General features: G+C 46.4%; 1 protein-coding gene and 1 non-coding gene across 3 annotated transcripts; one reads left to right on the top strand and one right to left on the bottom strand.

Annotated features, from left to right (window-relative positions):
• Positions 1–420: 420 nt before the first annotated feature.
• POLDIP3 (DNA polymerase delta interacting protein 3) lies at positions 421–20,137 on the bottom strand. 2 transcript variants are annotated; one of them, XM_034774886.1, is made up of 9 exons: positions 19,953–20,137; positions 16,240–16,633; positions 12,433–12,507; positions 9,251–9,346; positions 7,867–8,049; positions 7,115–7,192; positions 5,872–6,001; positions 4,838–4,904; positions 421–4,375 (listed from the first exon to the last, which is right to left on the bottom strand). In XM_034774886.1, the coding sequence occupies exons 1-9, from the start codon at positions 20,057–20,059 to the stop codon at positions 4,201–4,203; spliced, it is 1,305 nt and encodes a 434-aa protein (XP_034630777.1). In that variant the 5' UTR covers positions 20,060–20,137; the 3' UTR covers positions 421–4,200. The 2 variants fall into 2 exon arrangements, with proteins under 2 accessions (XP_034630777.1, XP_034630772.1); XM_034774881.1 differs by having other exon boundaries at positions 12,433–12,510; positions 19,953–20,117.
• Positions 20,138–20,408: 271 nt separating this feature from the next.
• LOC117871430 lies at positions 20,409–20,558 on the top strand. Its single transcript, XR_004644231.1, has one exon. It is a non-coding gene; the product is annotated as a U12 minor spliceosomal RNA (small nuclear RNA).
• Positions 20,559–24,823: the final 4,265 nt, after the last annotated feature.

The following is a 24,823-nucleotide window of genomic DNA, read 5'->3' as shown; positions in this document are numbered from 1 at the left end:
TAATGCTCTGCCCCATTCTCGCACTCTCTTTAACATGAGCATGCCAGCTCCCGTGGAACAAATTGTTTTCTTTAAGAAACAGATTTTTTCAGCTGACCGAGTTAAAGCTCTTTCAACCATTTTAACTTCTGCTCGCTGCAGGTATGAAAGCTCTTTGGAGAGGTAGGGATGAGCTGTGATAGGAAGTCTAAAGCAGTTGGGTAGATTCTTTAAGTTAGCAAGATTAACAGAATAGGCTGATGCAGTAAGGATGGCAAGATTTGGTTTATTTAAATTATGAATAAAAATGGATATGGATAAATGATTGAACACTTTGTAGACATCATGGGAAACGTGACCTTCATTAGCTTTAAAGTCTCAGGAATGACCAAGGTCAAGCTCCCCCACTGCTTCGCCTTTACAGGTAACACATAAATGCACTTTTTTTTTTTTTGGTGACTTACTAATTATATTAGAGTTCTACAAATAAGGTCTGTTAGTAGAACTCACCTTTGTATAATCCGAACATTCTCAATGGTCAGCCTTGAGCTTCTGGGCTGTAGGGGAATAGAAGTGTGCCATGGCCTTCTAAATAAATCTCCATGTCAGTTAAATTATCCCAGGTTTGACGTACGATCGCAATGTTAATAATGTGACCATTCTTAATAAACCTCTTCCTTAAACAAATATCATTAATGCATGTGTCTACATTCACATCATCCTAACAGTAAAGGAACTTCCTATGCCAAAAATATGGAGATTAGTGACCCACCTAGTCCTGTATCCTTTCTCCAGCTGTGGCCAAGGCTTAGTGTATAAAACCAGAAAGCTCCTTGTTAACTGCATAATAAACTACTATGGAGAACATTTTTAGACAGAGACACCAGAATGCACCATGCCTTTCTGCCTTCGGAACTAACTGTGGATCAACAGGGAAACAGTCCCCTAAAAGGATTAGTGTTACTGCAGGTTTGTGTTCATGGAGCAGTACTCATAGTAGTGACAAACCCTTTTGGAGCCTTGAGGCTGCATTTTTATCAGGAAGATAAACCTTGAAAGCTTGTCACCATGTAGGTTCTGTTTACATGCTTGCTAAGTGGTCAGTGGCAGTTCTAGGGCTTGTTGCTCCACACAGTCCTGATGGTCTTAGCCAGACTGAAGACCACCATGTTTCTTGTCAAATGGGAAAAGGAAGGTAAGCATCCACGTAAAGAGGCTTTGCAATGCAGACAACTCAAGTCTCCTGTCCTAAGGAGGCCATGATGGGCTGGGTAAATACACCACAGAACATATGGATGTTTAAAAATAAGGATGCAGCACAGGAATTCTTGTGATTCTCATCAAACACACACACTCCACCACTTGGAAGGTCAGCGGCCTTATAGACATTTCCTCTGTCCTGATAGAAATATTATTACTGGGAGAAAAGGACAGACAAAAGTTTTCCGAGGCAGGCAGGACAGTTGTGCTACTGTGTAAGGTTCTCAAGTTCTTGTTGCCTTATTTATATTGCAGTAGCACTAAAAGACATTACTCAGGTTCAGGGCCCATTGGGCTCAGTGCTGTCCCTGCTCCAAAAAGACTACTGTGTAAATGAATACTGGAACAGATTTTCCCCTCCACTGTTACAACTGTTGTAGACCTCCATGAAGTTAGAATTGCCAAAAGGGTTAGACAGTGCATAGTTAGGATCTACTCTTTAATTAAATGTTTGTTGTGAGCTTAGTGCTCCTGAAAGATACCTAAAAGACCTGTAAACTGAAGGCCTCTCTCAGAACAGGTACGGAGGAGACAGCAGCAACGCAAGTTTCTCCACATCATCTCACCAATATATTTCAACCCTGAGGGTTGTTCAGTCTCAAAGCTCCATTCATTCTTTTGCCTTCAAGCTGCCAATAATGTGGACTGACAGTGTCCATTTTGTTAGTGTGGCTACCTAGCTACTAAAAATTAGACCAAGACAACCAATCTCATTTCACATCATAGGACAGCAGCCAGCTATCACTATCAGCTGGTAATAATTCTGATGACATAGTGAGCTGGGCTGAACTTCAGCACCAAAGTTGTAAGGCTTTGTCATATTAGTACCAATTGCCTGAGTTGAGCCAGGATTGCACTCTCCTCCCACTGCCCCACCTTGTGCTTAACTATGTATGGCATTCACTGAACCAACATTACTGATTTGAGACTTCCCAACTTCTTTCTACCACTGAAGCAGTAGGCTTAATTCAAAGTTCAACTGACCTGGCCTCTGTCAATTTCCTCAGTGTCTTAAGAAGCTTAGAATCCAATCTCTGTATAACAAACATTTATTCTGAAACAGATAATACATAGTCTTCTCCCACCCCTAACACTCCCTTCTCCCACCCCCTTTTATTAAAACACAGATGTCTGACGGGTGATCTAAAAGAGGAACAATTGGTGTCTTAAACCCTTCCCCCACACACTTGCAGTTCACAAGAAGCATCCCCGATAACTGCAGTTATTTTCCAGATAGGAGTACTCAGAAAAGCAAGTTCTGTTGAGTTCTCAGTTCTTTCCATGGCTACGAGTGATATGGCATGAGAGAGGAATGGTTTGTAGCCGCCGGACAGAACAAAGAGTTTGCACAAAACAAGAGTGCAAAAGAAACATAGGGTCCACCAAGAAATGGAGTCTGAATCTACAATGGTACTGGACAGAGTTCACTAAAGAATGTCAGCGGTGCTGACTAGAATTGGTTAGTTTCATAGCTGGAAGGATCAAGTTCAAACTTCAGCCAGATTTTGGGGTGGTTTTCACTTCCCTCTTTTCTCATAATACAATTGAAACTAATAGAGTTAGAGCTACCTGGATTTCCCAGTTTTCACTGGGTTAATGCTATGCTAACAATGGGAGCACGGCAAGTGCCACCTAGTGGCCAATGGCTCATCACAAACAAACAGTCCCTCCTTGGAAGGTACATTCTGTGGCTCTATCTGGGGCTTGCTTGGTTTCCATGCTCTCCTCTCTGCTGTATCCCTTACACTGGTTTCCCAACAGCTATCCCTCTGAGGTCATGAAGTGCCTCTACCATCCTTCCAGCCCATGTACATGAGCAGCTGTTCTGCATAGCAGCCAAGCATAGCTCACGTGGAGCCCTTTTACAATTGATACTACTTCAGAGCAGGTGGACAAGAGGATTATTTCCTACATATTAGTACATGACTTACTCCCCAACCCACTCCTCTCCATAAAATTGGACTGGAGATGCTAGAAGGACTTCCCAGTCCCCACCCCACCCACTAAAAAAGCTCATGTCCCTACATGGACAGCAGGGATTGGGAGAACATGATATGATTCAACCTAATTGGAAGGGAAACACTCGATTTCTAGTGTTTCTGGTCAAAGTCCCTGCTCTCACATGAAGTTAGTCCAGAAAGAGGAAGGAAAGGGCAGATCACCCTGGGGTACCCTAAGGAGCGGATATATTCACGTTACACAGAAGCCTGAGCTATTTTCTCCCCCGCAGTGTGTTACTGAATGTTGAACTTCATCAGGACAATAGCAGAGGCTTAACTGTGACAGCAGATTAGATGCAGTATGTCTGCACTTGTGCATATATCCTCCCCACAGCCCAAACTCTTCCATCAGCTGATAAACAGGGGAGCTGGATTCTTCTCAGTGCCTCCAAGTGTCACAGCTGCTGATCAGCAAAGCATCTAACAGCCAGGCAGAAGTTGTATCCTACCAGGTGCACGTGAGATAAAACTGTCAAAATGCTACTTGCTTCCGAGCATCACACCTGGCTCCACCCCAAATGCAGCAGTTTTAAAAATTAAATCTGGTATCAAGCGATAATAACAGAGGGGCTTCACCTTTTGGTCAGAGGTTGTTAGCCGGAGGACAAGAGGTTCTGTTTATCATTCCTCTTCCCTCAAAGTCTCTAGGTGCACTTTTAATAGCTGGCCACAAGGGGGCGTGGAGCAAAAGAGGGAGTTACATGGGTCTATGCTTGGTAATATATCTCACTGGCAGAAGGGGGAGGTTATTCTCTTGGAAAAATGTGGAAGAAAACTCCAACTATGAAAACAGAAAATACACACATGAGAGGGAACACTACTGTACAGGAAGGTAGCGATCATAGAAAACAAAAAACACAAGGTGGGCAAACACAGTAACACCTGCGCTCCCACGTGATTCTCCCCATTCCATGCCTTCAGCAAGTTTTCCAGTCCACTGCTCGCCTCCACTCTTCTCTTCTCAGAGTTTGATTTTGAATTCTGTGGGCTGCACAGAGACAGAGGCCGCCGAGGATTTGAAGAGCGCCTTCAAAATGGTGTCAGGGTCCACCTCAGCTGGCGGATTTGAGGAGGCAGCTGCACTCGACCGCCGTGGTTCTACTTCCTTCTTCACAGAGGGGGTGTCGCTTAATCGACTGCATGATGAAAAACAGACACAATAGTTAACCTCACATTACAATAAGTCTAGGGCAGCCTCAGAAGCTACTGTTCCCCCTCCAAGACATTGGTGCGTGGCTTAAGATATGCTTTCGGCCATGGAAGGGTTCTGGTCCCAGCCTCTCATTCCTGAGCCAGCAGGGGCTAGGGATGCTATGGAAACAGACTGCAGCACACTCAACTCAGGTGCATGCGAAGGGAACGCTGGCACTGATGGGCTGTGGAAGGAGTCCCATCTTGTTTTCCTTGAGTGGAAAGGCAGCGGCTGCAACCCAGCGCTAGGTGCAGCTGAAGGGGTGTAGGTGAGAAAGGGCTACCGAGGATTTTCTTGTGAGAAGATTTTTACCATGGAAAAATTTTCCTCCTGCACCTCACCTCAAAAAGTCCTCCCCAAAACAGAACCTGCGAATTCTTTTGGCTCTTCCACCCTGAACACTTACAGCAAGATTGGCTGATCTGATGTGATGACATTCCCGTTCATGTGAAGGTTGCACTTCATTGGCTGCCCTAAAAAAACCCAAAAACCAAATTTCATATCCCCAGCAAGGCAAGACCCCAGAAGTATTACACTGACGTGCAGACAGAGGTGAGCAGACGCAGCCCCACACATTGGGGAATTGTGGGGAGCCATTAGAGACAGCAGCTTCACTCTTGAGTCATGGCAAAGTCAGAGCACTTGCAAGCAGCAGCGGAGCTAGCGTAAGAGCTTAATGCAATTACAACACTCTAGCACCAGCATAACAGCTGGCCGAGCAATTACAGAGTAGGCTGCAATGGTTTAGCAAAGATGCAGGAGAATCTCTGGTTCTGAGCTGCTTGCACCTTAAGTGACTTTGCTCGCTAGGATAAAGTTACAAGAGCCATCAATCCTCAAGCTCAAGGGCAAAGAGCAAGTGAATAACCATCTAGAGTCAACAATGAATTTCCATCTACAATAATACATCAGTAAATTGTATTAGCTGAATCACTGTACTATTCAAAATCCGTACAGAGACTGATATTCATTTCTGCATATTTCAGAATTGCTTTGGATGTGCCTTGAGGCCTTTGCAAAAAACAGGGGTTCGTTATACTGCACAAGCAGGGACACTATGCCTTCCTGTGAAGTGTCCAGCATTGGCTGGGGTCAGAGACAGGATACTGGATTAGATGCACCAATAGTTTTATCTGGTGGGGAGAATTTTGTGTTTTTAACTTCAGCGGAAGCCAGATGCAACCTTTGAGCTAGACCTCTCCCCTAGGGAAATAGATTTTGAAAACAACGCTGATGGACAGTGGAGATACTCAACTACCTACATAAAACCTGTAGCATTGAACCCCAGCCCCCTTTGTCCAGCTCTCAGTAACATTCCCTGTCACACACTCTCCTTGAGCAGCACAAGAAGACTCTGAATTACCGTCTGAAATCTGCACCGAGCTGGAAAGCTTTTGATTGATTCATGCACCCCACCTTCAACTCCAGCCTCAAACTTACCATCTAAGCATCTGTTGTTGTATTTCTTATATGCTGTGATGGCATCTTCCTTCTTCACAAAAACCACTTCAGCCACTCCAGGGTGCACAAGACGGGCCCGCTTTAGAGCGCCACACACACAGAACAGCTCCTGAGGACAGATAGCAGGTCATGGCTGTGGTTGCTGTCAGTGCCACATTAGAGTTACTGCTTTGATCTGATGGTCTTACCATGGTGGGCAAGGCTCAGAAAGAGGGCCCCCACATCCACAGTTGAGTAGTTCAAGATTCTGGGAGTGAAATAGCTAGCAATCTAGAGATACCTACTATGATATAAGTCAGTGGTGGGCAACCTGCAACCCATCAGGGTAATCTGATTGTGGGCCGCGAGACATTTTGCTGATGTTGACCGTCCACAGGCACGGCCCCCTGAAGCTCCCAGTGGCTGCGGTTTGTCGTTCCTGGCCAATGGGAGCTGCAGGAAGCATTAGACCGCTGGGATGTGCTGGCTGCCGCTTCCCGCAACTCCCATTGGCCGGGGATGGCAAAAGCGACCACTGGGAGCTGCGGGGGGCTGTGTCTGCGGATGGTCAATGTCAGCAAAATGTCTCGGGGCCCGTAATCAGATTACTCTAATGGGCTGCAGGTTGCCCACCATTGGTATAAGTACTTGGTGTCTGATAGATTGATTACTAACACTACTGCAGGATGAAGCGTTCAAGGTTACTTTAGTCGTACCATAGGAAATAACTGAAAGAATTCATAGCATAGGAAATAACTGGAGTTAAACCCAATAACCCCCCTCTGTCTAACTGAAAGAGAAAGGAAGGTTTTTCCAAAGTGGGATTAAAAGGATTGCCACGTTTTTCATTTCTGAAAGGAACATGAATTAAAATTCTAATCGGCTGGGGGCCTATGTTTAGTGCTCAGGGGCTGGGAGCACAAGGGAGGCTTACTATGTGGAAGTGCTGTGGAGGTTTTGGGTGTGGAGGGTGGGCAGTAGAAGGGTGAGAACAATGCCATGTATCCCTTGATATCAACTCCTCCAGCCAACTAGAGATGGTCTCAATGCACCCTAAAAGGGATTTTTCTTCAGCATAAAGGTTAAGAAGTGGAAGGTAGGGAACTCTCAGAACTCTTCCAAAAAACAAAATCAAATGCCATCTCCTGCACCAACACAAAATGTGGTTAGTGCAATCAAATCTATGGAGAGGGACATGGGGGAAATTTTAGCCACAAAGAGCTCAGCAATAAATGGCACTCACAACAATGTCTTCCTCTGTGACTCTGAGGTGCAGATTGTTCACAGTCATCTTTGTACCTTCCAAAGGGCTGAACACCGGCTGCCAACACAAAGAAGAGCATATCATATGCAGAAGGACAGAGTAAAAGACATCAGAAAAGACATCATGGCAGAGAAAGCATGAATAAACTGAAGCAAACAGGGCCCTAGGGAAGGCAAATGGGAGAGGGGAGAAAACAATGTTGAGAAACTAAGACGGTACTAAGCTCCCTCAAACCCAGCCCAACTGATCTTTGCAGATAAAGCCCATTTTTCCTGCTGATAGGTCTCTGAAGTAATTTTTCCATCTCAACCCCAAGTGTGACAATTAGTTTAGCCCTGCACATGTAAACAGTCAGTTAAATCCCACTGGTCCCTGAAGTCACCATTGGTGTCGAAGTAACCACCCATTTCTTATCTTTTATCCTAGTAACATGGATTTTGCCAGGACTTCTGGGTGACAGAAAATTCAACAAAAGCATCAAGATGGGAAGCCCACACGTTTCCTCTTCTTACTGTTTAGCAATAAATGAGGATTCATAGACAGATTCAGCTTTAAAATGCCTGGAAGTGGGTTCTAATCACCTAGATTGGCTTGACCCTCTAAGTAACAAATCCCATGTTGAGAGTGTGGGAGGGAGACATCGAGGCGAGCTCTCCCTCCAGCCCATCTAGACAGATTTTAGAGGTGTGGAGGGTCTCCAATAGAAGGCAGACCCCTTATCCTGTACTCACCTCAACAGGTGCTGGTTCTTTTGGTGGTTCCTCCTTGGTCACCAAGGTCCGGGACATGTTTGTCAGGGCCTTTGTCCGAATGGGAGAAAGAGGTGCTGGGGGGGCTGTATAGGTGTCATTCTGGACCACTTTGGTGAGGGGGACCGTCTTGGAAAGAGAGAACTTATTGCCACTCAGTCCAGCCTAAACAAAGGGTGAATAACAGCATCCTTGAAAGATATAACCTTCTCAATCAGAAACCCCTTTTCAGGCAGCAATAGCCATGGAGAGTTACCAACACACACTGAGTTGCTGTCACATTCTCCCAGTCCGATGACTTTAGGTGCTACTGGAGACTCTCAGCAGCTCCATCCCTGGCTGGGGAAAATAAGCTAAAGCACTTAGGGATGCATTTAGCCTAAAAGACAGTCGTCACCACTCCTTGCAGACAAGCACTGTTAAAAGGTACTTGTTTTCACATTGCATTAGTAAAGCTCAGTTAAGAAGGATTTTCATTTTACATCATTCATCCTGAAGATCCCAAAGCATTTTTCAAACTGCCTGCAGAGATCACTCATCCATTAAGATTCAACTATCTATGGGCTAGAATGCAGTGGCCATTCTTCTCCAGAAACACTAACCTAGTATCACAGGAAGAGATGTGAAGAATAACATCTCCAGTTGCAAGCTGCTTGGGGAGTTTTAGGTCAGCAGAATATAATGATCATGCTTGGAATGTGGTCAGTGTATTGGAACTAACATCTCTACTCTTGCAAAAAAACATCCAGGAATTTTTAATGACCTCAAGTGGTCAGGAGCTCAGTTTTAAATCTTAGTCAGATGCTGGCAACTCCAGGAGTTAAGTGGCATTGATTCAGCATTGACTTAGATGGACCAAACCAGATTGTGTGCGCCAGGACAGCCACATCTATTTGCCTGCTTTTCCACCCTCCCCCAGATGGTTGGTGCCTGCTGACAGGCAGCCAGCTGCAATTTTGCAATGCAAGAGGATCTCTCTCTCTAGTTGTCCAGTCTGGGATCAGTGGGACCAGAAAGTTTCCACTACTCGCATGCTCAGGCAATGATGAGCCAGGTTCAAGGAACTATTCCCCACAAGGGGAAGACAGCCAAAAGCCAACATGCAGGAATCTCCTACCAGTGACGGTAAGCAGTCATTCTGGCTGCAAAAGGCTTGTAACACTGTATGGAGCCCAAAGGGGACTCCTCTGACCTGCAAGGTAAAGCTGGAAGCACAGGCATGAAGGGAAGGGAGGGGCTGAGGGCAAACACATTCCAAGGGGATCTTTTACATACTTTAAAAGAACATAAGCCCTGTAAAGCTGCAGCCTGCGTGTCCACCCAAGGTGAGCACGGTGTGGTGGGGACTGTTGAGACACTCCCTTACCGCGTTGTGCAGGAAGCTGTTTGTGGTGGTGATTTTCATCTGTTTGCTAGGAAGGGGAGATACACTTTCATCATCATCTTCCATGTCATACAGGCCCTAAAGACAAACAGCAAGCAAACAGTAGTCTCACAAGGGCGTGGTTTTACTTTAGATGGCACCTTGCCCATCACCTTCCTCTCCCCATCTCCAGTCTTCTGAGGAACAGACCTGCTCACTGTCAGAGAGATGGTAGCAACAACCCCTCTCTGTGCCTTGCTCCTGCCCTCACAACTCAGTGACAAAGAGCTGAGGTTGGATAAATCTGATTCAAAAAGCAAGTGAACACAAGAATGCCCTCGCATGTGACCTCTTCCTCAGGGATGCCACAGCAAAGAGAGTTCTCCAGAAATACTGCAGCTACACAGAGATTTCTGAATCCCTAGATATTATGTGGACTCATGGACAACATTAATACAGTGAAGAGTTAGTGCCTGCTGTTCCTTAGCATTCTGCCAGCTATCAGCCTAAAGCATATGTACATGACTTTTTGGTAAGCAGATGGCTGCCAAATGCATAAGAGTCCAAAATTCCTTTTGAATAAACTGCATTCTTCAACACGCTAGATGCCTGTCCAGTCCCAGAAAACACTGTGCTGAGGAGGTCGACATACTTTGTTGCTGAATGAACAATTCATTTCCAAGCTTCGTTAGATGCTTTGAATCCCTACGCTCAACACTATGGGGAACTCCCAAATACTTTCATTACATTGTAGCCAATATTGTTTTTAAGGGGAAGCATAAATGCATATGGTTGTTTCCAAAACACAAAGCCAAGATACCTGCCCAAAGCGCTTATAATTAACTCAAACACAAAGATATATGGTATATCTTGACTTTAGTAAAGCTTTTGATACTGTCTCGCATGACCTTCTCATAAACAAACTAGGGAAATGCAACCTAGATAGAGCTACTATAAGGTGAGTGCAAAACCGTTCCCAGAGAGTAGTTATTAGTGGTTCATAGTCATACTGGAAGGGCATAACGAGTGGGGTCCCACAGGGATCAGTTCTGGGTCCGGTTCTGTTCAATATCTTAACCAATGATTTAGATAATGGCATACAGAGTACACTTATAAAGTTTGCAAGCTGGGAGGGGTTGCAAGTGCATTGGAGGATAGGATTAAAATTCAAAATGATATGGACAAACTGGAGAAATGGTCTGAAGTACATAGGATGAAATTCAATAAGGACAAATGCAAAGTACTCCATTTAGGAAGGAACAATCAGTTGCACACATACAAAATGGGAAATGACTGCGTAGGAAGTACTGCGGAAAGGGATCTGGGGGTCATAGTGGATCACAAGCTAATTATGAGTCAACAGTGTAACGCTGTTGCAAAAGAAGTGAACACCATTCTGGGATGTATTAGCAGGAATGTTGTAAGCAAGACACAAGAAATAATTCTTCTGCTCTACTCTGGGCTGATTAGGCCTCAACTGGAGTATTGTGTCCAGTTCTGGGAGCCACATTTTAGGAAGGCTGTGGACAAACTGGAGAGAGTCCAAAGAGCGACAAAAATGATTAAAGGTCTAGAAAACATGACCTATGAGGGAAGATTGAAAAAACTGGGTTTGTTTGGTCTGGAAAAGAGAAGACTGAGAGGGGACATGATAACAGTTTTCCAGTACGTAAAAGGTTGTTACAAGGAGGAGGAAGAAAAATTGTTCTTAACCTCTGAGGAAAAGACAAGAAGCAATGGGCTTAAATTGCAGCAAGGGAAGTTTAGGTTGGACATTAGGAAAAACTTCCCATCAGGGTGGTTAAGCACGGGAATAAATTGCCTGGGGAAGTTGTGGAGTCTCCATCATTGGAGATTTTTAAGAGCAGGTTAGACCTGTCAGAAATGGTCTAGATAATACTTAGTCCTGCCATGAGTGCAGGGGACTGGACTAGATAACTTCTCGAGGTCCCTTCCAGTTCTGTGATTCTATACTCAGGGAAACAGTTCACAAAGTGTAGAGATCGGTGAAGAAAGGATCTGCAAAAGAAGTGGGTTTAAGGAGGACACAGGTTCTGGTTGGGCACAGGAAATAGGAGTCTGTTCCAAGCATAAGGTGCAGTAATGAAGAAAGCATGAAGGCAAGAGATGCAGCAGGACTATAAGAAGAGGGATGGTTGGATGAAATGAGAGCAGAAGTGTTGGTAGGGATGGAGTTGTGAGGAACACTGAGGATGAGGACAAGGGGCTTGTATCTGATGTGGATGGAAAGAGAAAGTTGGTGGAATGCAGCAACATTGCCAGAAGAAAGGAAGAAAGAATTGTTCTAAGCAATGGCATTCTGGGCGTAAATTAAGAGGTAAGACCAAAGAAGGCCAGAGAGAAGGTAATTACACAAATCAAGGCAAGAGATGACCAAGCCGCGAAAAAGGTTTTACCATAGCTATGAAGAGGAAAAATATAGATTTGAGATATTGTAGAGGAAAACCCCAAAAGAAACAAGAGCCTGGTTACAGAAGAAGAGAGAGAAAAGCATCCAAGGTGATGAGAATGTTACAAGTCTGGCTGGCGCTAAAGCTTTCAAATGCAAATATGGTAAAGAAAGTGACAGTACAGAGTGCCAGATGTCTCCCTCAGACTTCCAGAGGAGGTGCGCTCAGTTAATGAACACAGGAACTACCAGGCTAAATCACAACGCTGGTCAACCTGATCCAGCATCCTGCCTCATCAGGGACTAGTATTCAGAACTTCTGAGAAAGGTGAACCCCCCACATAACACACCCGGTCATTTATGAACAAATCACAATCACGATCCAGCCTAGCAGGCTGGATGTTGGACAAGATGGACCAACTGCATGATCTGGTGCAATATTACCAATGATTTTATCACAAGAGTCTGGAGGGAAGGGAGACAGAAACTTTAAAATTCAGAAAGGCAAAAGTTGGAAATACCACTCTGTGTTCTCAGAACTGTCATGTATGATAGCTACAATATAAAAGGCCCCTTTTATTTGACCTTTCCTCCTCCTACCTTCTTTACAAGAACACACAAGAGTCAAGCTGTGAAAGAACTTTCAAATTCCTCCCTTTCCAAGGTACTGGAACCCAGAGGAAAATGAAAGATGCCCCGTCACATTTACTAATCCTTGGGGAAAACATATAATAACAAGTGGATAATACCAATACTGCCAGTGAATGGAACTCACCTGTCTCTGTGTGTGGTTGTTCACTACATTGATCCTCATTCCTGCAGGATGAGAGTGTCCTGGGGCTGCAGCCTTCTGCTGTGATATCAGAGGAAAGAAACAGCCAAAGTATTAACACCAGAATCTGCCATTGCCAATCTCAAAACAGGGCAGCCATTTGTTCATTCCAAGAATACTTAAACAAGACTCTCGCCCCTGCTCTCCTATACACCATGGCACGACATGGTAGGAGGTCGAAACAAAGCCTCAGTTAGAAGGCACGGAAGAGACAGAATAATGCAAAATCCATTTTTTTTCCTGTAGTAAGTGTTCAGCATGATACACCAGCCCAAAACAACAAAGGAATTAAGAGCTAAGGCCTAGGTAGAGGATTTATAACTGCCAATTATGTGAGCTTTGGCTCAAGATTAGTGGGAGATGAATTTAAAACCTACAAGGCTAAGATCAAACTTGTGCATATACAAATATTAAATACAGCTAAGTGACAGGATCTGCAGACTGCCCTTCTTTGATGCTGTGGGGAGCAACTGTGCATATAACCACATTTTATGGTACTGCCCAGAAGCCTACACCCTAAGGATCAAAGTAATTCAAAAGTTCTGTTCTATATCAAGCATGAACTTAGCCCTGTTCTAGTATGAAGTTTTGCTTGAATCTAATGCTGCACAAGATGGTACAGCCGGTCCTTTCAACAGTCTGACCAGTTACCCTGCGCAACTGGAATAAACCCAGGGTCTACAACTTCACCATTCCATAACTGAAGGTTCCTTTTCTGGAATATTGGATATCTTAACAGTTTAGCAGCCATCTTTGAGAGCAGTATGTAACTTGCCCGGGACAATGGAGCTAATACTCCCTTTGCAAAAGTAGCATGGGAACTTTTAATAATCACAACCAGTCAGAGCCTGTTTTGCATTTCTAGAAGGCAGCATCTCCCGCAGCACAGCTCCCTCTAGCTCTATACTCTGACACTGATTCAGATTCAGAGAGAATGTCTTCCTTACTAAACCACCAACACCACTTCCTGCAGCACCCCGAGGTTTCCTTAGAGGCCTCTCATTCAGGTAATGATCAAGCTCAATCTTCCATTCATTTCGGAGATCTGACAAGCTTGCATCCTAAGGCAACATGGCTGTCTGCCTGATGGGACCAGGACAGTTTAGTTTGTGGGTTGTGAGCAGGGACATTTGCAAACAGCTGGGAATTTTGGCAAAACCTGTGAAGAATCTTAGACCATGTGTAGGATTTCCTCTGTGGTGTTAGTTATGTGATTTCATGTTCAGTTTTTAACTCTACTATGCACAATTCCAGCAGTTCTCAAACTGTGGGTCAGGACCCCAAAGTGGGTTGCAATCCCATTTTAATGGGGGTCGCCAGGGCCAACATTAGACTTGCTGGGACCCAGGGCTGAAGCTGAAGTCTGAGCTCCCCTCCACAAGGGGCAGCGGGGCTCGGGCTCCACCCCTCCCACTCCTGAGGTCATGTAGTAATTTTGTTGTCATAAACGGGTCACGGTGCAATGAAGTTTGAGAAGCCCTGCACTACTCCTTAGTCAGCTCTGTAGGGCAAGAGGAGTCAGTCATAAATATCAGTAAGGTCATTAAAGTAGACCAAGTTTTCAGAAGCCACTTAAATCTTATAGTGTGCACTGCAAGAGTTTAATGCCTCACAGCTGAGAGCTCTGTACACAACCCTTTACCTTAACTGTCAAGGATTGCTGTAAGTGTCAACTATTTGAATAATCAAAGACTATGGGAAGCTTTACTGTACTGTGATTAATGCATTACACTACCATGTGAGAGAGCCAGCCTCTATCCTTTGGTCCAGTCTCTCACTCCCCAGGCTGGCAAGGACTGGGAACTCTACAGAGGTAATATGCAATTTCTCTGGTCTTTCTGAGGAAGGAGCATGTTAGGATGCTCTGAAGCAAAACCTGTAGATGAGGAAAGAGCTAGATCAATGGGCTCCGAAGACAGTCTTATTCAGTCCTCCAAATTCAAGGGGGAAATGGCTTTTCCTAGCAGACATGGGAAGCAGCTGAGAAGAGTGGTCAGGTAAGAGATTCAGCAAAAGGTTTTGGTAGCTTTGGTGCTCGTCCTGAGGAGGAGGACAGTTTAGCAGACAGAAGGGGTCAGGATCAGGTTGTAAGTGCCTGTTATCATGTGCGGTGGTTGCTGCTCTCTCCCAGCTCCTTTCCTTTTACTTGTCCAGCATCCTCTCTTCCTTTACAGTGACATCGGGGTCTACTCACTGCACTAAGTGCACGTGTAGTTCACTGTGGAGCCTGGCAGGTGATAAGTGGCACTAGGGTCCAGCAGGGTTAGCTGAGATTCAAGTTACCTGAGGGCAGTGGTGGATTACCACACAGGCCCACAGAGCCTGTGCCCAGGAGCCCCGGCCAATGTGAGAGCTCCTGCAGGAGCACTGCAACTCTGGCCCTGCCCCCTGCTTCTCCTCTCCCTCCAGGGTCCTGCCACCCTGCTCCTCCTCTTTCCCGAGGCCCCACCCGCTGGCCAGGCTGGCAGCCAGAGCCCAGTGAGCATATTCCCCCTTGCCTCCCTGTGCAGGGCTGGCCTGGGCCCTGCTGCTCACCCCCAAGCACCGCCATTCTCCCCCCTCCCCCCCGCACTCCCTTTTTGGCAAAACTGGCCATTTATCCCGTTTACTCTTGACAACTGATGATCAGTTGGCAAGAAAAAAATGGGACAAATGCCCAGTTTTGCCAAAAAAACTCAGGACATCTGGGGCAGGTCTTAAAGACGGGATTGTCCAAGCCAAATTGGGATGTATGGTCACCCTAGGCTGTACAAAGAGCCACCCAGGGAGCCTGGGCAGCTTTGGGGAGTCCTGGACTCTTCATTTACCTTGGGCAGGGGGATCAGGACTCCCCACAGCTTCCAGCCAGGCCACAGGGCCTTGGAGGGGACAGGGAGGAGCATGAAGCAGGGCCCCTTAGCAGGGAGGAGCATGGGGGGCCCAAATGCTCTTTGTGCCCAGGGCCCCAATAAATCTTAATCCATCTCTGCCTGAGGGTGGATGGGAAAGGTTGTACCCATGGCAAGGGGGTAAAGTCAGAGTTCAGTGAGCAGAGGAAAGATGGCAGGCCAATCAGTTGGTTATATTGAAACTGGGACAAAATCTGAGTTTTATAATTTGTCAAGTAACTAGGCCACTTCCTGAAAACGAGAACTTTCCTGCTAAAACAGATCATCATCAGCTTGTGCTGGAAAAGGGCTGGAATAGAAGAGTAGACGGGGGAAATGAAGACAAAAAATGTAGATATCTGTTATAAATGCAAATAACTGCATACTCTAACTTGTAATCTTATTTTTGCGGAGGGTCCTAGCCAATTAACAGAATATCCAACCATGCTGTCCAGATGGGTGTTTTGCTATGATGATCAGCAGTGTAGGAGTTAATGACGATACCTATATTTTCCTCAGATTTTTTCTGGGCAAGATGGGGGTGCTTCATACCTTTCAGTGCTACTACTTCAGTCTGTCTGAAGACTCAGAACGCTGCCTTGGTCACATGTAGAAGGTTTTATTGGCAACCAGAAGGACCAGAATAACTTTTGATTACATGAAAGCTCAGATTTTGCAGAAAACACTCTGAATACCAAAAATCCACAGACACCATAAAACCAGGCATGCCTATTTCAGTGTCTGGGTTAAAATTCATCACTATAGTTCCCACACTCCTCCTCGGTAATCATTTGGATTCATCTATCCAACCATTATCATTGTAACTGGCCTGTCATAGCACAGATGGTGGTGATTGAGTGATAGGATAGCAGTGACTACCTACCTGAATTGTTTTGGTGATCTTCATGGCTGGGGTCACTGTACCCATGGCTGGACTTATAATTGCAGCAGTAGGAGCACTCCTTTTCAAGCTGATCTTCTCTCTGGCATCTATCACTTTGGTCACCTTCTCAGCAGGCACACTCTGCTGCTTGCGGGAATTCAGCATTTCCCGGGCATCCTGCACTTTCCCTTTGATTTTGAACCGAGCATCTTTCTGAAGCAGTTTCTCCCGAGCATCTTTAACTCCCAGTTTGTGTCGGGCATCAGTGAGGCCAATCTTTTGCCGGGCATCAAACGTCCGTTGGAAGCTGATGGTTGGCGTCGGTCTACTTAGAAGAGTTTGCTGAATCCCAATTCGAGATCGAATGCCTCCAAATACTGGTCTGCTGTTCAGTCTGGAAAAAGAAATTTCAGGCTGATAAAGTGGGTTGTAACATTAATGGAAGCATTTCTGCTGGTGCAAACAAAACCCTGTATTCCCAAACACAACCCCACGTATGCACGTGCATATTCAGAACAGCAGCAGAGTGATATTCCAATAGTCTATTTAATCTAAGGTCCGAGGTGTTTTATAAGCTGATTTATAAACTCTCTCTCTCTCGCTATATATATATAGATATATGATATGCAAAAGGCAAAACAACAAGATTTTTAAAAATGGGTTCCTAAGTCCATACTTAAGCAGCTATAAATGCTGAACATACAGCAGCTCCCATCAAAGCCCTTATGACTTCAGGGGTTATTTATTTTGGGGGAACCATGCAAGGATCAAAAGGACAGGAACAGCTTTCCATGCTTTTGGATTCAGCTTGTCCTTCAACATGTTCTTTGTAACACAATATGCCTGGTAGAAAAACAAAATTAACCTGTACTGACATCTTTTCAAGAATTCCTGTCAGACAGACACAAGTTATGTTTTCTTGAAATGCATGACCCTCGGATTTTAGGATGTGTGAGTGGTTTACGCCATGCTCACTTCAATTCACCCAATTCCAGTATTAGCATCTGAGCAGAATTATACAGACTGCTATCTACTTAATGCTGTTGAGATCAGTCAGGATTCTCTGTATTGAGGATTAAGTTAAATCAGTGTTTTCAAGAGAGCAAGGGTTTAAAAAAAAAAAAAAAAAGTAAGTGGTATGATGACTGTCACTTTTCTGTAGAGAATCACTCCTGCAGTAACTGAATGATGCCCTAATACAGGAGAAACCAGTAACCACATCATTCCATATAACTCTGTTCCTGTTATTACAAATTCTACTTAACAGCTTGATTGTGACAAATAACATAAGAGTTATCACCTTCATAACGTTTGAGTGGGCAAGCAGATTTTACGCCTAGACTTTTGAATTTTCATGACAATCTTGCAAGCCTCTATTAAACAGTATTATACAGTAATACAAATGTATTCTGCTTGCCAAATACTAAGTAAGGCATATTAGCTGGATCAGAGAGCTTACAAGCTACGTCAGACACCATGAACAAGAAATAGACAAGGCACAAATGTTCAAGTAAGGGATGCTGTTGACAGATTACTGCTGAGCAAATGAAGGTTGTAAGGATTCCTGTTAAGAAGAGTTTTGAAAGAGAGAGGAAGTGCTTGGCGTAATAAACTGCATAAGACTGTTCCAAGCATGCAGGAAAGCATGAATGAAGGGACAAAGCCAAGGCCTTGGCTAGACTAGGATTTAAAAGTGTGTTAAAATGTACTAGCCAAGTAGTTCCTAATCTTTTGAGGCTCAGGATCCATTTGTAAATGTTTATGACCTGTCGCAACCCAGTAAATAGTCTGGGGGTGGAGGTCCTGGGGTGGTTTTAGTCAGATCCTGCCCGGGGGGGTTGGGTCCTGCCCAGCACTCACCCCACAGTGGCAGTTCCTGTGCTGTGGGGCTGGCTGGGTTTGGCTCTCCGCTCCAGGCACTGCAACTTCTGGGGTTACAGTGCTGCTCAGGTTTGGTCCTGCCCCTGGGACTGGACCAAATTTGTGAGTGGAGTTCTGACCTGGCTCATAGGGTTACAGTGTGGCTCACTCAGATTTGGACTGTTGAGGCTCCCGTCATCATGACAGCGGGGCCCTGGGACCCCAGAGGTTGTAGTGCCTGGTGCAGGGAGGCGAGCCCAGCCAGCCCTGTGGGACAGGAGCTGCCATGCGACCCTGTGAAACATTCTCGCAACCCAATTTCTTGCAACCCAACCCATGGGTTGAGAAATGCTGCACTAGTCAATATGCGTAAGCTAACCTGTTTTAGAAGATGATGCTAGACAAAACAGTGTAGACTTCAACTCATCCACCTTAGCACATGTTCAAGTCTAATCTCTCCCCAAACTAAAGCCATGGGAGTAGATTGGATTGCCTAGGAAGAGCACAGAGAGAGAAGAGAAGCATGGACAGGGCCTTGAGGGGCATCAAGTGTCTGAGGCAAAAAGGAAGGCCAAAAGCTGCCACAGGAGAAGGTAGCTGGGCAGGAAAATCAAGAAGGCACATAGGCCTTGTCTACACTAGATATATACTTGCTATGCTAAGAATCACTCACCTCTTAACTACCTTACAACAGTTCACATCCACAAGTCCGCTGAATAGTTTTGCGGGTGTGATATCAACTGTACGAAGGAGACTATGATTTTTCAGATCTAAATTTCTGTTAATCTGAGTATCAGAGGGGTAACCGCGTTAGTCTGGATCTGTAAAAAGCAACAAAGAGTCCTGTGGCACCTTAAAAACTAACAGATGTATTGGAACATGCGTCTGACAAAGTGGGCATTCACCCACGAAAGCTCATGCTCCAATACATCTGTTAGTCTTTTAGGTGCCACAGGACTCTTTGTTGCTGTTTAGTCTGAATCATTTCAGCCTGAACTCCTGCCAGTGTGGGTGCGGACTAGCCCAAATGTTTAAACTAGTCCTTCCATGTCCCACTGCTTCTGGGAGCTGTGCCGGGAACTGCAGGCAGGGTACCCAAGAACACAGAAAATGTGAGGTCCTACACATAAAGCAGTGTATGCTGGCGTGGCTTCAGGGCAAACCTGCAATAGTTACTGAATCCTTTCAGCACGGCTAGTGTAGACTTGCTGAACCCTTTATGCTTAGCCTGGTTCAGTTCTCCAGTGTAGACAAAGCCGCATTAGGGGAGGCGAGAGAAGAGGAAAACAGCGGATCAGCTGTCTCGGGAGGCAGCAGGGGGATAAAAGCCCCAAGCAAAGCCCTTTGCCCCGGCAGGGAGGGGGCTTGCGCAGGCGGAGGCGGGAAGCTGGAGAGCTGAGGGGAGCACTGGGAAAGGGCAGGGCACCCCAAAGCGCCCCGTGGCAGCGCCGCCGATCGCCCGAGGGCACAGCGCCCCCCGCGCTAGGGGCTCAGTGGCCCCCATGGCACTGCCAGGCTGCCGGCCCCAGACGGGAGAGGCCGGTTCCGCACGCGCGGGGAGGGGGGGGGACGGCTGCACCCCGGGGGGGACGGGGAAGAAGCCGCCGCCCCCCAGCTGCCCCCCGCCCCGAATCTCCACCCCCCCCCTCCGGCTCTGACTGACAACAAGGCCAGCCAATTAGCATCTAGATAGGGGTCCCAGGGGACAGCGACTCAGCCAATGGGAAGTCGGGGGTGTGAGGAGGAGGCGGGCGGTATTAGAACAGGCCCGGGGCCGGGGCGATAGTGGGGCTCGGGGTCCCGCCGGTGACTCCCCGCCCCGGCGCGCTGCGTCCCGGCTCCCGGCCGCTCACCTCCCCTTCACAGTCACGCCGCGCTTCCGGATGAGCTCGTCCAGCGACAGGTCCGCCATCTTGTCGCGGGGCCCAGAGACAAGACGCAGCGAGCGAGGCCCGGACATGAGACTAAACTGCTTCCGCTTCCCCGCCCAGCTCCGCGCGGCAACGGCGCTGCGTCGCGCGACCCCTGCCGGGCGCGCGCTGCAAAGAGGACGAGAAGGAAAGGCGCGCGGTTCCCATGATCCTGTGCGGCCAAAGACTGTCATTTACATACGCGACGACGGTTACCCTGGTCGATTTCTACCCCAAAAACATCGCTCACGCTGAAAAGAGACAGGGGTGGAAGCATCAGGAGGGTCTAGGACTGCGGCCTGGCTTGACCTGGATTCGGGGTGGAACTGCCGCCTTGCTCACCCTGACTGTCGTAGCATCCGTCTCGGCTCCCCTCTCCGGCCGCTGCAGTTTTTCGGTATGCCTTAAACTTATGAGTAAGGAAAATAACGATCCGGGGTGACGCCCGGGTCCTCACTGCTAATGTGAGAAGAATTTTTGCGCGGGTACAGGTCGCCCCCAGGGTGACTCGCCTACTTAGTGAGATGCCCGGGTGCCGTGATCTGCCCGATCCCACCCACCTGCTGATGTTGCAAAGACAAAGAAGTTGCGTGTCCGCCCTGCATGGGCTGTTCCGTGCACCGATGCTTTGCTGGGTGACAGAGCTCAGTGCGGGGCACGGGCCTGCAAGAGCTGAAACAGCTTTGCGATCCGGGCGCTTTCCAGCCGTCGGGCTAACGAAACGAACTTATTATCTCAGCTCCTTCGTATTCGGACACGGACCCCCGCGGGGGCTGCACTGGCAAAATTTTGCAGCGCTAAAAGAAAAACATGAACAGATCCGTCCCGTTTTATACGTGAACGACAGTGTTGTGTGATTCTCATGAAACAGATTAATGAGCAAAGCAGGGGAAGATCTTTGCCTGCCAGTTGAAAGTGTTTCAGATCCATCGGCCTTCTCCCGGGACTGAACTTCAGACCAAGAGGAATTAGTGGGAAACGTATAATATAATGAAATCTATGTCCTAGTCTGTCAAATATCACAAATAATATGCTAACAAAATACTAAACTCAGCCCTAACGTTTTCAGTCTATTCATCAATAACCTATAGACCCTATTAGTGCAAATTCAGGGCTCCCACTGAAAGAAAGAAAGAAAGGGGGGCGGGGAATCAGCTCTGTGTGACGGGGTGCTGGAACAATTTGTATGGGGGGGGCGGAGGCTGAGAGGAATTGAACCAAATTGTAAACCCGCTATATAATGGAAACCACATCAAGCCAGGGGTTGTGGCAGCACCCTTAGTTCCAGCACCTATGCTGTGTGGATTTTTTGGTCGTACAATGTGTCTAGGCAAGCCAGGCTACAATAAGTTATAGCAGCTAGAAAGCTACTGCAAAACATTAATGGGTGCAATATAAACTTTTAAATATTTTTGAGGAAGTTGTGGGGGAGAGGAACCACTCACAATCAGACAAAAAAGGAAATAACTGTGCTAAGTATAAATGTAAATCCAAAGTCTGCTTAGAGCAGTGGTCACCAACCAGTCGATCGTGTTCAACTGGTCAATCCTGGAGACTCTCCCAGTTAATCGCAATCTCCGGCAGTGCAGTGGGGCTGCCCGCTGCCGCCAAGGCAGCGTCCCTGCCTGCCCTGGCCCCACGGCGCTCCCAGAAGCCACCAGCACACCCCTGCGGGCCCGCAGGAGGGGGAGCAGGGGTCTCTGCATGCTGCTCCTGCCTGCAAGCACTGCCTCTGCAGCTCCCATTGGCCAGGAATGGGGAACTGTGGTGCCTGCAGAGAGGGACAGTGTGCGGCCACGTGCCCCCCCCCCCCGGGGCCGCAGGGATGCATTGACCCCTTCCTGGAGTGATGTGGGGCTGGGGCAGGCAGAAAGCCTGCCTTGGCCCCACTGCACCGCTGCCTGGGAGCCGCCCAAGCTAAGTGTTGCCCAGTGGGAGCCCGCAGCACCCAAACCCCCAGCCCTGAGCTCCCTCCTGGAGCCAGCACCCCATACCCCCTCCTGCACCCCAACACTCTGCCCCAGCCCAGAGCCCCCTCCCTGCACCCAAACTCCCTCCCAGTCCTTGTACCCCTCATCCCCTCCTGAACCCCAAACCCCTGCCCCAGGCTCAGCCCGGAGCCCCCTCTCACACTGCAAACCCCCCCAGCCCCAGCCCAGAGCCTGCACCCCCTCCTGAACTCCAACCTCCTGCCCCAACCCCTTGAAAGTGAGTGAGGGTGGGGGAGAGCGAGCAACGGGGGGGGGAATGGAGTGAGCAGGGTGGGGCTTCGGAGAAGGGGCGGGGCCTTGGGGAAGGGGCAGGGTAGATCTGGGTTGCTATTAAATTCAAAAAGTGATCTTGGGCCTAAAAAGGTTGGAGACCACTGGCTTAGAGCATCTTTACAAGAAGTGCTACAGCAGCACAGCTGCATTGGTGCAGCTGCAGTGATTAAAGTTTCCAGTCTGGACCTGCCTTAGTAAACTGGGTGCAAGTAAACAATAGGTATTTCAATAAGGCCAAATGTTAAGGCATGCAGCTCGGAACAAAGAACACAGGCCATACTTAAAGGATGGGAAACTCTATTCTGGAAAACAGTGATTCTGAAAAAGACTTGGGGATTGTGGTGGATAATCAGCTGAACATAAACTCCCAGTGCAACACTGTGGCCAAAAAGGCTAAGGCGATCCTTGGACAAATAAACAGGGGAATCTGGAGTAGTGCAGAGGTTATTTTACCTCTGTATTTGACACTGGTGCAACCACTACTGGAATAGTGGGTCCAGTTTAGGTGCCCACAATTCAAGAAGCATGTTGAAAAATTGAAGCAGGTTCAGAGAAGAGCCACAAGAATGATGAGAGGACTGGAAAATATGCGAAAGATTTGAGGAGCTCAATCTATTTATTTATCAAAGAGAAGGTTAAGAGATGATTTGATCACAGACTATAATGAGGAACAGAAATGTGATAATGGGCTCTTCAAGATCCAATGGCTGGAAGTTGAAGCTAGATAAGTTCAGACTAGAAATGAGGTGCGAATATTTAACAGTGAGGATAATTAACCATTGGAACAACTTACCAAGGGTCATGGCGGATTCTTCATCACTGGCATAACTACTGGAACTTGAGGTGGAGGGGGTGCTGCCACTCCTCCGGCTTGAAGTGATTTTCTTCATATGTAGGGTTTGCAGTTTGGTTCAATGGCTCTACAAATTGTCCCAGCATCCCTGATCACTGGAAATTTTTAAATCAAGATTGGATATGTTCTAAAAGATATGCTCTAGTTCAAACAGCAATTAATTCAGGGAAGTCCTATGCTCTGTGTTATCCAGGTAGTCAAACTAGCTAATCACAATGGTACAAGTGATAGCAAAATAGTCAGCATGGTAGGATAAATATGAAATTAAAGAATTAGGGTTAGCTTAAGTTTGGTTAAGTATATATATGTTTTGTTAAAAAGGGCCTGACTACCAACTAGAAGGAAAGCCTTGAAAATAGTAAATTATAAGGCCAGAAGGAATGAAGTCGGGCGGCTGTCTGGTTCAAAGAATAACTGATGAGATAAGGGGAAGTTTCTAAAAAGAAGGCCTCTGACCAGTAGGCATGAGTGCACATGGTTTTAAATAAAACAAAAATAATCTGTCTTAAAATGAGCCAACACAACCTTTCCTATGTTAAAGCCTCTGTGAGCCAAGGTGCAATGGGAAAACTGTAGGGATGTAAGAAGGAGGGGAGGAAAGGCCTGGGGAAGAAAGCAGGTTGTAGTTTTTAGCTGCATTAAGACTGGAAATAAGGGTGAACGGTCTCAAATTGGTCTTTAGATGAAGTCGGTAATTGAAAATGACATCACTTGCTTGTTAAAGAGTATAAAAAGTAAAGTCTTAAATGGTTCATTGCAAATCCCTGCCTGACCACATTGGAGCTGACCAATATGGGTCTGAGCACCTCTGGGCTTAGCCTGTTTGTAAGTATCTTGAGCAAATGCTTATAAATGTTTTGTTACTGTTTGGATGTAGTCAATTGCTTATTAGTTAGGCTTTTTAGACATGTCTAGAGCAATTGTATAAGTACCATGTGGCCTTTGGATTTTATAAAGGAATTTATGGTTAAAATAGTCTTTGGTGGTTTCCCATATTAATACTTTCAAATGTTATTAATAATTCCAACATAGGGTTTATAGCCTATCTGCAATTCTAGCTGCAGCCACTAGAGGGGAACATGCTAAGACACTATGGACAAGTCACTGCTGTAGTTTAGTGTAACATTTAGCTATGTTACGGAAAAGGCTAAACCCCATTTGAGCAGGTCTGGGAGTCTAGCCAGTAGAAGACAGTGCTGCCACACTGGAGGACAGACACACACATATTAATGAAGCATATTTCGTAAACATATATGAGAGACAAGGTGGGTGAGGGCATATCTTTTATTGGACCAACCTTTGTTGGTGAAAGAGACAAGCTTCTGAGCCACACAGAAACTGCAATAAACATATATGTGTTTTTGTTTCGAAAATTGGTACTGCTGGGATAGGAGAGTTGTAGCTGTATTGTTCCCTGTATGTGCAGTTGAACTGTTTCTTCTCTTCTTCTTTTGCACGATTTGTATTTTATATGGATCTTTCCGTGTGGTATTTAAAAAGTCAAGGTATTTTTAAAAAAGTAATAATGAGTATCACCCTGCAGTATCATGACGTAGTGAGAGGAATTCTTTATTCTTCCTGGCGATGACCATTCTACATCCTGAACCATGAATATTGCTCATAGCCCTTCCGTGTATCTATTGAGACGTCTTTTGTCTGCTCCTAGAGAGAGAAAAATGTCAGTCAGCTTCAGGGGT

This window comes from Trachemys scripta, chromosome 1 (genome assembly GCF_013100865.1).
Source record: "Trachemys scripta elegans isolate TJP31775 chromosome 1, CAS_Tse_1.0, whole genome shotgun sequence".
Taxonomy (NCBI): Eukaryota; Metazoa; Chordata; order Testudines; family Emydidae; genus Trachemys; species Trachemys scripta.
This window is presented reverse-complemented; position numbering and strand designations above follow the sequence as displayed.